This window comes from Centroberyx gerrardi, chromosome 12 (assembly GCF_048128805.1).
Source record: "Centroberyx gerrardi isolate f3 chromosome 12, fCenGer3.hap1.cur.20231027, whole genome shotgun sequence".
Taxonomy (NCBI): Eukaryota; Metazoa; Chordata; class Actinopteri; order Beryciformes; family Berycidae; genus Centroberyx; species Centroberyx gerrardi.
This window is the reverse complement of record NC_136008.1, coordinates 3,327,725-3,339,035: the sequence shown is the minus strand read 5'-3', so window position 1 is coordinate 3,339,035 and position 11,311 is coordinate 3,327,725. Positions and strand designations below refer to the sequence as shown.

At 43.7% G+C, this 11,311-nt stretch overlaps 1 protein-coding gene across 1 annotated transcript in view; it reads left to right on the top strand.

The window, feature by feature from the left end:
- Positions 1-5,733: 5,733 nt before the first annotated feature.
- prdm1a (PR domain containing 1a, with ZNF domain) overlaps positions 5,734-11,311 on the top strand; it is a 19,490-nt gene continuing 13,912 nt past the window's right edge. The window contains exons 1-2 of the mRNA XM_071913959.2: positions 5,734-5,958; positions 10,044-10,346. Of these exons, the coding sequence (XP_071770060.2) occupies positions 5,932-5,958; positions 10,044-10,346 (330 nt within the window). The 5' untranslated portion in view covers positions 5,734-5,931. The remainder of the gene's footprint in view (positions 5,959-10,043; positions 10,347-11,311) is intronic.

The window sequence follows — 11,311 nt, the reverse complement described above, 5'->3', positions numbered from 1 at the left end:
GACACACTACAAGTGTCTATATTAATATTATGGGATACTATAGGAATGCTGTAGTTAAATAATAGCAGATAAAAACACCAGTAACTACAATAAAGTCACTATATAAATTAATTTTTGACAACAGACACACTGTAACTCCCTATAGGAACATTATAAAAATACTATAATGGCTTTTCATCAGTGTTGGAAAATCACTGGCTGAGTGTGTGACATCAGGTCAGCGTCTTCAGGCCTTTTACACACGCAGTGCTGAGCTGTGTGTGTGTGTGTGTGTGTGTGTGTGTGTTATCTCATCATGAGCTCAGTCTGCACACTCTGCACAGAGAGGCGTGCAGGAGGAGCCGCGGCCGTGAGTCAGCGCACATTTCCTCTGTTTACTGGAATATCACTGGAACATGTTTATGTCTTCAGGTTTAATGGCTACCTGAGAGCGAATACGGGAAGCTCTCATTCCCTTTTCTGGTTTTTTTTCTCAACTTCAAGTGCTTTAAAAGTTGTTGTTTTTTTGGACTGGTCACGCAGATGACGCTCGCTGCTGCTTCAGAACGACATTTTTAGTGGTGAAGCAGACACCGATGATGATAAACTTTATTAGCACTGATACAAAGCGATTTACGATCCATAAATGATCGATAAATTAAACTTAAATCTAGTAAAACGAATGGTAATTAACTGTAAGCCGCGCACCTCTGCAGTATTTCAACATAAGAACTTGGAAAGGAGTGAGTGGATGGAGGAACGCATGGTCAGAAATGTGTGTGTGTGTGTGTGTGTGTGTGTGTGTGTGTGCTTACTTCCTAATGAAGAGTGTGTTTGGTTGCGTGCAGAGGAGACTGTGATTAGCTGCACGTCTTGGGCGGTGGAGGGGGGGGGGGGGGGGCGACTGTCTGGTTTGGGTATTGACTGTGGCTATGGAAAACACACACGCACACACACACACACACACACACACACACAAAGTTTACCCTTGGCCTTTCTGCCACAGCCATCTGTTGAGACTGTCCAAGATGAACTGACTGGTGTGTGTGTGTGTGTGTGTGTGTGTGTGTGTGTGTGTGTGTGCACAGCAGGGGCGGATTGGCAAGATTAGGGGAGTTGGCTACCACCCCCCTTCACACACACACACACACACCCTGCACCTTCATCCCTTCCTATTGAGGGCCTCAACCTGACGCATGCCACGCGTCCGCGGCTGTCCACACACACACACACACACACACACACACACACACACACACACATAGAGGGGATCATGGTTGGGTCTAACCTCCCTAATTCTCCCTAATGGCTCCACCATTCAGGGATTAACTCCCTAAACCCACACACACACACACACACACGCACACACACATGCATCATAGAAATCCGCGCACTCGCCTACAGTATAACTGTCGTTTGGTGACACACACACACACACACACACACACACTCAGAAACACAAAAAGGAAATGGACAATGGCTGACCTCTCTGCACTGATCTGGCGAGGCATCAAATGGCCTGTGGGCTGCAATTAAAATGTTTGGGAGTCGGGGGAGGAGAGGGGGGAGAGGGGGAGGGGGGGCAAGGGGGAGAAAGAGAAGGAGGAGAGAGAGAAGGAGAGAGAGAGAGACAGAGAGAGAAAGAGAAAGGAGGGAGAGAGAGAAGAGTGAATCTTACAGTTCAACTTTCAAGAGAACTCATCAAGATAAACTCTTTGTCTGTGTGTGTGTGTGTGTGTGTGTGTTTTAACGTGTGTGTATATGCTAAATTTCCTTCTATGGGGCTTTCTCGTCTGTCTGTCTGTCAGTTTTGTCGGCCATGTTGGTTTTCTCCTGTAAACACCGCAGCGTTAGCGAAGCAGCGGCGTGTAAAACATGAGGGAATACTCAGTGTGTTTTTGCTGAATCACTCTGATGCAAAACCACATTTATTTGAACGGGAAAGTGACATCACATCGCCAGAAAAAAAAACCCTCAGCTCTCCTCTCCTCCCAGGCGAAGCAGGAGAGTCGAACCTCGTCGTTTTGAATCCTAGTTAGCTTCCGAGCGCTAACACCGCTAACGTGCTGTTCGGAGGGAAATGAATGCAGAAATCTGACTCTTTTCCCCATTTCATTGATCTTTTTCTCACAGATCCACATCCCTGTTACTGACAACAGACATCTAACATTTAACATCATTGAAGGAACATGAAAGAGTCTTTGCGGTCTGATCCATGTCTAAAGTGTGTGATGTGGATTTACACAGCGGACAGTAGAGATGTGCGGTACGTTAGCGTCAGAAGCAGAGACCTGGTAGTGGATAAAGTTGCCAGATTTTGACTTTTGTAAGCCCATACACACCCTGACAGGCTGTTTACCCCCCGAAGGAATGTGAAGGGAGTGTTAATCCAACCTGTAAACCCCCAACCAACCCCACCTCTCTCTCTCTCTCTCTCTCTCTCTCTTCTCTCTCTCCCCCTCTCTCTGTCTCCTCCACTCTTTCTTCTCTTTCTCCATCCCTCTCTCCTCTCCTCGTGGCTTTTATTTTGAAAAGCTCTCTGACTAAAGACACCACAGCACGTGTAAACTGGAACTCCGAGTAGTTGAAAGTTTATGCAAGAGGAAAGTGTGTGTGTCGGTGCGTGTGTGTGTCGGTGTCGGTGTGTGTGTGTGTGTGTGTGTGTGTGATAGAGGCCCTCTGTTAAACTAACAGACAGGCAGGAGGTCTCCCTGCCCTCTTTTGTCTCTGCTCTCTCTCCTCCAGGCATGCATGCAGCACCGCCGCATAAACAAAAAGAGCCATTTCAATTTGACTTCAAACCCCCCCCCCCCCCCACCACCACCACTGTACCCGCCCTCCATGCCCCCCAGCTACCCCCCCACCCCCCCTTTAGAGAGAGAGAGAGAGAGAGAGAGAGTGAGAGAGAGAGGGAGAGAGAGAGTGTGTGCATCCAGGTCCATATTGCTGCCATCCAACAAACAGGGTTGGATGGATGGAGCATGTGTGAGTCTCAAAAGAAGGGACAACTCTTTCTTCTTCCTCTCTCTCTCTCTCTCTCTCTCTCCCTCTCTCTCTCTCTCTCTCTCTCTCTCCCTCCCTGCCTCTCTCTCCCTCTCTCTCTCTCTCTCTCTCTCTCTCTCTCTCTCTGGTTGCTCTCTGGTTGTTTTGCAGAGGGAAGAACCGCTTGGTTGCAAAGCATCAACATGTCCGACAGCTGTGGGACAGACCTGCAGCTGTGTGTGTGTGTGTGTGTGTGTGTGTGTATGTGTGTGTTGTGTCGGGGTCGTCCGCTGGCAGGAAGGAGTAGGCAGCGAGTGATGTGGTCAGACCCTCTGTCACCAGAGAGAGAGAGAGAGAGAGAGAGAGAGAGAGAGAGAGAGAGCGCTCTTGTCTCTCCTTCTCTTCTTCCGTTGCTTGTTTTCTTTTCCTGATCATCACTCTTCATTAGAGAGGAAAAACTAAAGGAGGCAGACTGAGACTGTCGGCTTCCACTGACGGCTGATATTGATATTTCTGGATTGAAGCTGATGATATTTTGCCCCTGATCATTCAATTTCTTTAAATTTGAGCGTTTTCATGAGTAAAGAGTCCTGAAAACTGACAAGGATTCAGTGTTTCCCCCCAGAGTTTTCTTCTCATCAGAGTGGAAAAGCCTCTGAAACAGTTAGAGCATCATGGGACACTAAAACTCTCCACTGAAACCCATGATGATAATAATAATAATAATAATAATAATAATAATAATAATAATAATAATAATAAAACATATTCATCATACTTGTGTGGAATCTGATCAAAACGTCTCATTAGAATCAGTTCAGCTTAAGGTCTTCCCATACACAACCAGTGTGTATTGATCAATTCTACAATAAATATGTAATCAATCAAACTGCATCATATCAGACTGCAGATTTTTAATAAAAGTTCAATAAAGGAAGGAAAAGGTCATTTAGCTCAACAGGATGGATGGAAGAAATTAAAGTATCTATTTTTGGCATTGTATTAAAATTAAGGACGGAGCCATATATAGATTTGCGTCTTATAGATTTGGCTGTATTTTTAAATTTGTTTGATTTGACCTGATTTTGTTATATTTTGTTCATTTATTTTATTCTATTTTTGGTATTTTATTTTTTATTCTGTTTTCTTTTTTCATTTATATTATTTTTCATTTTCCTACTTACATTTTTAGTATTTATTTTATTTTGTTCATTTACTTCATTTTTCTTTTCTTTTTTAATTTCTAATTTTTCATTCATTTTTATTTTTTTAGCTTCCTTTTTATTTGTTTAATTCATTTATTCCCTCTCTCTCTCTCTCTGCCGCTGCGTTCTTTAGTCAGTTTTTCGTTTTCACTCTCATGCTGTTTCAGGAAATCACATGTTATCCTGTGCAAAAAATACAAACTTAAATTATGAAAAATGGATATAATAGAGTGAAAGAGGGAAGAGAAAGTGAGAGAGGAACAGCAGCAAACAATACGCTCATTTTTTTGGTCACTTGGTATTGAAATAATTTCGCTTTTAGTAGAAATCAAAGGAAAAGAGACAGAGAAAAAAAAGAGCTGGAGACGAACGGAAAAAGTGAAGGAAAAACGAGAGAAAGATAATTGATTTGGTCAGTAAGCATGGAAAAACATTTTATAAATACAGTGTAGAAATGAAAGGGATAGAGAGACAGAGGGGAAGAGAGAGAGAGAGGGGGGGGGGCGAGAGAGTGGGAGTTAAATTGAGGGGGGGGGGCAATTAGATGGGGATTTCCAGTGTTAGTGAATGAGTGGGCTTCAGTATGAACAGAGAGAGAGAGGGAGAGAGGGAGAGGGAGAGAGGGAGGGAGAGAGAGAGAGAGAGGGAGAGAGAGACAGAGAGAGAGAGATGAAAGAGTGGATAGACAGAAGAAACAAACAGAGGAGGATACGGATGAACGATAAAAAGAGAGAGAGAGAGAGAGAGAGAGAGAGACCATCCTGAGCGAGCGAGCGAGAGACATAGAAAATGAGAGAGAGGGATAGAGAGAGAGAGAGAGAGAGAGAGAGAGAGAGCTTGTAAGTTCCTCAGATAAAGCAACAGTGCAGACCAGTGTTGCCCCCTAGAGGCAATGATGTGTGTGTGTGTGTGTGTGTGTGTGTGTGTGTGTGTGTGTGTGTGCGTGTGTGTGTGTGTGTGTGTTTTCCTGTGGAAGAGGGGACATCCTGTGACAGTGACTCAATTCCCCCCCCCAACACACACACACACACACACACACACACACACACACACACAATGTTTACCCTGTTTGAAGCTGCTAACAGACATTTCCTACACACACACACACACACACATACACACACACACACGCAAGTTATGAATGAAAAAGTTTGAGGGAATGTTATACTTTACAATAGGGTAATTGAAAAAAACAACTTTTTTTTAATTGTATTGTGAGGCAGCAAAAGGCTTTTTTCATTGTGTGTGTGTGCGTGTGTGTGTGTGTGTGTGTGTGTGTGTGTGTGTGTGTGTGTGTGTGTGTGCATGCTCCTGCCTCAGGTGAAAGCGCCTGCTGCTTCCTCGCAAAGAAAAGTGTGTGTGCCTCTGCATGAAAGTCGGTGTGTGTGTGTGTGTGCGTGTGTGAGTGTGTGTGTGTGTGTCATGAGGAGAGAGGGAGGGAGGGAGGGAGGGAGGGGGGGGCGGTGCCAGGAGGAGCAGGGGGAGGAGCGGGGGGCGGGGCCTGAGAGCCGGCCCCCCAACATAGTGAGAGAGATGTTGATTCAGTCAGGCACTCGAACACAAGGCACTGAGCGGATCACACACACTCTGTCACACACACACACACACACACACAGACTGCAGTGTGGAGTAGCAGCGCTCGCAGCAGGACGGACGGAGGGGGAGAGGGACAACTGCACCTGTCCTACACACACACACACACACACTCGCTCTCTCTCTCACACACACACACACACACTCAGGCAGGCTCTGACCGGTCGTCCCTATGTGTGGATGGGACGAAAGTTACTCGGTGAGTACAGACGCTCACACACTCCTCCTGTCAGAACACACAGGAAGAGTTTCAAAATCTACTTTTAACACTCTTGAATCCAAATTTCTGAACTTTTAAGAGTTCCTTAAATGCCTCTTTTGTCTGTTTTGGTGCTTGTTTTTTGACTGGGAATTTGGAGATTTGGTTAAAATTGCTGCGGTTTTTACTGTCTGGACAGAAATTCTGTTAAAAATAAACTTTTAACACTTTGAGACTCTTAATTCCACATTTCTTAACTTTTAAGAGTTTCTTAAAGCAGCCTTTAGTCTGTTTGATGCTTGTTTTTGACTTGGAAGTTACAGATTTGATTAAGATTGTTGCTTTTGCGTACTGTTACTGTCTGGATTCATACAGAACAGACAGAAACTTTGGTAAAAATCAACTTTGAGACTCTTCAATTCAAATTTCTGAACTTTTGTCTGTTTGGTGCTTTATTTATTCTGACTTGGAATTTAGAGATTTGATTAAAATTGCTGCTGTTGCACGCTCTGACTGTCTGGATTCAGACTGAACCGAAAGAAATGTCGTCAAAAATCAGTTGAAGATTTGAGACTCTTTAATCCACATTTACTCACTTTTCAGAGTTTCTTTAATCCGCTTTTTGTCTGTTTGATGCTTGTTTTTGACTTGGAAGTTAGAGATTTTATTCAATTTGCTGCTGTTGCACACCTTTACTGTCTGAGTTCATACAGAAAAGACAGAAAAGCTTTTAAAAATCAAAATTTTCTTTCTTCTTCTTGAATCCAAAATCAAAATTTCTTGACTTTTAGGAGCTTCTCGTCAGATTTCTGGCTGTTTGATGCTTGTTTTTGACTTGGAATTTGAAGGGATTTTTATTAAAAACTGCTGCTTGATGACTTGCTGTGATGTTTTCCCCACTTTTTTTTAGATTATATTAGATTCTTTCAACTGGCTGCTGTGACGTTTTCCCCATTTTTCTGACTTTGCTCAGTACCTCAGTTGTGGATTTAAGAGTTTTTTTCTGTCTCGAAGAAGTTCAGATTTGTTGTTTAACGAAGAGAGTCGGGCTCACAGACAAACATGGATCTGAGGATTGGGAGGTTTTGTCAGTGAAATGTGATTGCAACAGAGCAAAACCACAGAGGATTGGATTTTTCTCCACTTGGATTCAGATTGAAAAGGCAGAGTGTGTGAGAGAGTGTTTCACAGACCTGTTTCTTCACTGAACTCATGTGAAAGTGTCGAGTCTTCATGTGTGTTTTCAGTCCGTTGCGGGACTCTGCCTGAGCTGAGCGTGTGAGAGGTGAACTGAACTGCTTTCTTGGTTCTTGGTTTCAATATTAGTTTTAGAAGTTGCAGCTGTTATGCAAAGAGCCGAGGCTGAAATATTGGGAAACATTTTCATACGAGCGACGTTTTTCAATGTGCTGAATTTAAATGGCAAAACCCAGAGAAATGTTGTTTTGCTGCTCTGCTCCTCAGAGGGAGAAGCTGCTGCTGCAGGGAGAAGAGTTGATGTTTCTTGTTATTCATTTCAGCAGTTTTACAATGCAGATAAGGCGTGAATTGATATTTTTGAGGCTTTGCAGGATTTGAAAGTTTTCTTAATGATGACTTTGGGGCTTCTTTACTCCGGCAGGATGAGAAAGAAAAACAACATCAGGCAACAATTTGTCTAAATGACTCAGATTTGTGTGATTTTTGAATTTCCTTCAGAGCATTTTGTTGCAGGTTTTAAACAAGTAAATACATTTTCTGATTTTTAAGAGCAAAACCAAATTGTTGTTAATGTGAAGAACTGATGAGGCTTGTTGCAGCTGAAAACAAGCTCATCATTTAGGCTTTTGCTTTGCGTGTTTGTGGTGTTTTGACAGGGATCGTCATGTGAAAACAGTTTTCAAAATCCGGCCTCGTCAGAAAAGTGACTGTGTGTTTTTTTGTCCCGGTCCTGGAAGAGAGGCAGCTTGTTGTGACCCGATCCAGTTGGAAGTGAATTAATTTTCTTTATTGCGGCGGCAGAAGAATTCACAGAGCGGAGTGTGGTCACCTAAGATCTGCTGCTTCCGCTGGGCTGCGTGGGACCAGGCAGCGTGTTTGTCCCTGTGTGGATATCACTGTGTGTGTGTGTGTGTGTGTGTGTGTGTGTGTGTGTGTGTGTGTGTGTGTTATGGTCTTGGGTGGGATCGCGTTTGAAGTTTTGTTTGTGCTGCTGTGGCCCCCCAAATGGAAAAGTTTTGGCGCTCCCTTCCCCACCGTCCCACGCACACACACACACACACACGCACACACACACACACACACGCAGAGTTGGGATGATTTGCCGGTTCCGCTGCAGTGCCACTCTGCTTCCAATTTTAGCTCCATTCAGACACAGACAGCATTTCCTTCCTCTGTCTTCCCCTCCGGCTTCAACCCCAGGGAGAGAGAGAGAGAGAGAGAGAGAGAGAGAGAGAAGGGAAGTGAGACACAGGAGGGAAAAGGCAACAGAAAGAGATGGAGACAGATTTTTAGATTTGGAGAGAAATTGTAAGATTTAACGACAGCTGAGCAGAGTTAATATCTCATGATCTGTGTAATAAAGTGTGTATTGCACTTTATCTCCCTTATGATATATAAAGGAGAGAAAGGAAGGATAGACAGACAGACGGAGGATGGACAGACTCTGGTATAGAAGGAAGAAACTGCCACAAAAATACATAAAGTTAATTTACAAAATGCTTCATATGCATTCAGGGAGAGAGAGAGAGAAAGAGAGAGAGAGAGCACTGATGAATATGTATGGCACATTTCATTTGGAAAGGAGAGAAGGGAGGAAAAAAATCCCACAAAAAATAAATAAAGTTAATTTCCAAAATGCTTCATATCCATTCTGGGGGAAAGAAATTCATGACCTGATATTCATTGTTCAATATCAGTAAAATGTTTAAGAGTTTTCAGTCAGTCAGCAGACCGAAGCCGTCCCGTCAGAAGTGACTGTGCTGCTCTGATTCTGTCATTTTGAAAGAGTTTTAAACTGCTCACATCTCATTATGGAACTGAAGTCTTCATATAGAGATTTACTGCAGGAAAATGAGAGGAAAATATGACTAGATGAGACGCATATATATATTAACACTCTCCTCCAGTCTCCAGTCCTGTTCTGCATGTGTGTCATGTGAGTTCATGCTGGATCTTGTTGTTTCATTTTTTATCATGATAATGGAAAGCAGAAATCAGCAGAAATATATTCACATCTACAGTCTGATGACTAATTATTCATATTATATCTCCACATGTAAGATCCCTACATGCTGCTGAAGACTTGGTTCATATATAATAATTATACAGTATATTAATAACATCTAGTCAGTCCTTACAGCTCATAATTTGTCATATTAACAAAATATTCTAATCTACTCAGTCTCTACATCCAATAAGTCCTCATATTAAATAAATAATAATACCTTGTCAGTCCCTATATCTAATAATTAGTCACATTGATCAGATAATAATAATACTAATGAAATATATGAGTGATTTTGGAAATTTCGGTGGTAAATGATATTAATTGGAGAAAATGTGCCTTAGTTTAGAGTTTAGTTAATTAATAAATTAACTAATGAATGAATGAATGAATGAAAGTTGTATCTAATTTAGATGTTTTCTGTAAATAATTCGACGCGACAAACAGTTTCCTGTCAGCCTTTTTTTTTTTGCAACCCTGTGGATTAGTGTGCGTGTGTGTGTGTGTGTGTGTGTGTGTGTGTGTGTGTGTGTGTGTGTGTGTGTGTCAGATAGAGACAGTGGAGTTAGTCAGACCCCCCCCCCAAACTGAGTCACCACACACAATTATCTCTCTATCTCTCTCTTAATCCTTTCTTTCCTCTTTTATTTTTATCTTTTTCCTCAGATATCTCCCTTCCTTTCCTTCTTTATCTTTTTTGCATTTATTTACCACCCCTCTTCTCTCTTTTTCTTTCTCTCTTTCTTTCTTTGGTGGCTCATTATGTGACTGCAAACTGTATTATTGTTTTTTTTGTCTGCAAATGTAAATTAAAATTCTCTCTCTCTCTCTCTCTCTCTCTCTCTCTCTCTCTCTCTCTCTCTCTCTCTCTCTCTCCCAGGCGACCTCTCATAGCTCGGCCATGTTGACCAGTGAGGGGGCGCAGACGGTGGAGCAGGGCCGCGCGCAGCACGGAGCCAAGATGGCCGCCGCGGCGGGCGCGGAGGCGGAGCAGCGGCTGGAGGAGGCGGACCTGACGCGCTGGACGGAGGCGGAGTTCGAGGAGAAGTGCACCTACATCGTCAAGGACACGGCCTGGGAGGCGGGGCCGGACGGCGACGACGTCGCCATGACGACCGCCACCAGAGCCGAGGCCTCGCTGCCCCGCAACCTGACCTTCAAACACCCGCCCGACAGCCAGGAGGTCAGACACACACACAGACACACGCACACACACACACACACACACACACACACACACACACACACACACCATACATTAATATGTGTAAATGTAACTGAATGATCATTCTGTGTGTGTGAGAGAAAGAATTCAAGTGTGAGGTGTAAGTGGAGAGCAGGGGAAAAAGAGAGTAGGGAAGTGTGTGTGTGTGTGTGTGTGTGTGTGTGTGAGAGAGAGAGAGAGAGAGAGAGAGAGAGAGAGGGAGAGAGCACAAAAATAAAAAAAATCTCTTCTAATTCCAAATAGTTCCATCACTCACACAAACACACAAACACACACACACACACATTTCCCTCACACTCAAGTTCACACACAAACTCTCTCTCATTCCCCCAGATGTAGCATAATTAACCACACACACACACACACACACACACACTCATGCAGCAGACAGACACTTTTCTATACAGACATTACACACACACACACGCTGGCAGACATACAAACTCTCTCTCCACTCACACTTACTCACACACACAGGCAGAGAAAGCCATCTGTAAATGTATACACACACACACACCTACACACACTCCCCCACAGTCAGACAGTGTGCCCCCAGCACTGCAAACACACACACACACACACACACACATACACACATGAGTCAGGCGTGGCTCATGTAGTGAAGCTGGAGAAATGTTAGCCTGGGGGGGGGGGGGGGGGGGGGGGTCTCTCGTCATACACACACACATATATATACAGAGGAATGTGTTTGTGTGTGTGTGTGTGTGTGAACTTGCTGTAAGCCCTGTGCCACACACACACACACAGATTAATTGGAGTGTGGTGTGTGTTTACGCAGCGTCTTCATCAGTTCAGTCGGCTCTCATCCGTCCATGAAGACTCATTAATCATCTGAGCAGTCGATGACGGCTTGATCCCTGTGTGTGTGTGTGTGTGTGTAGGTGTGTGTGTGCGTGTGTGTG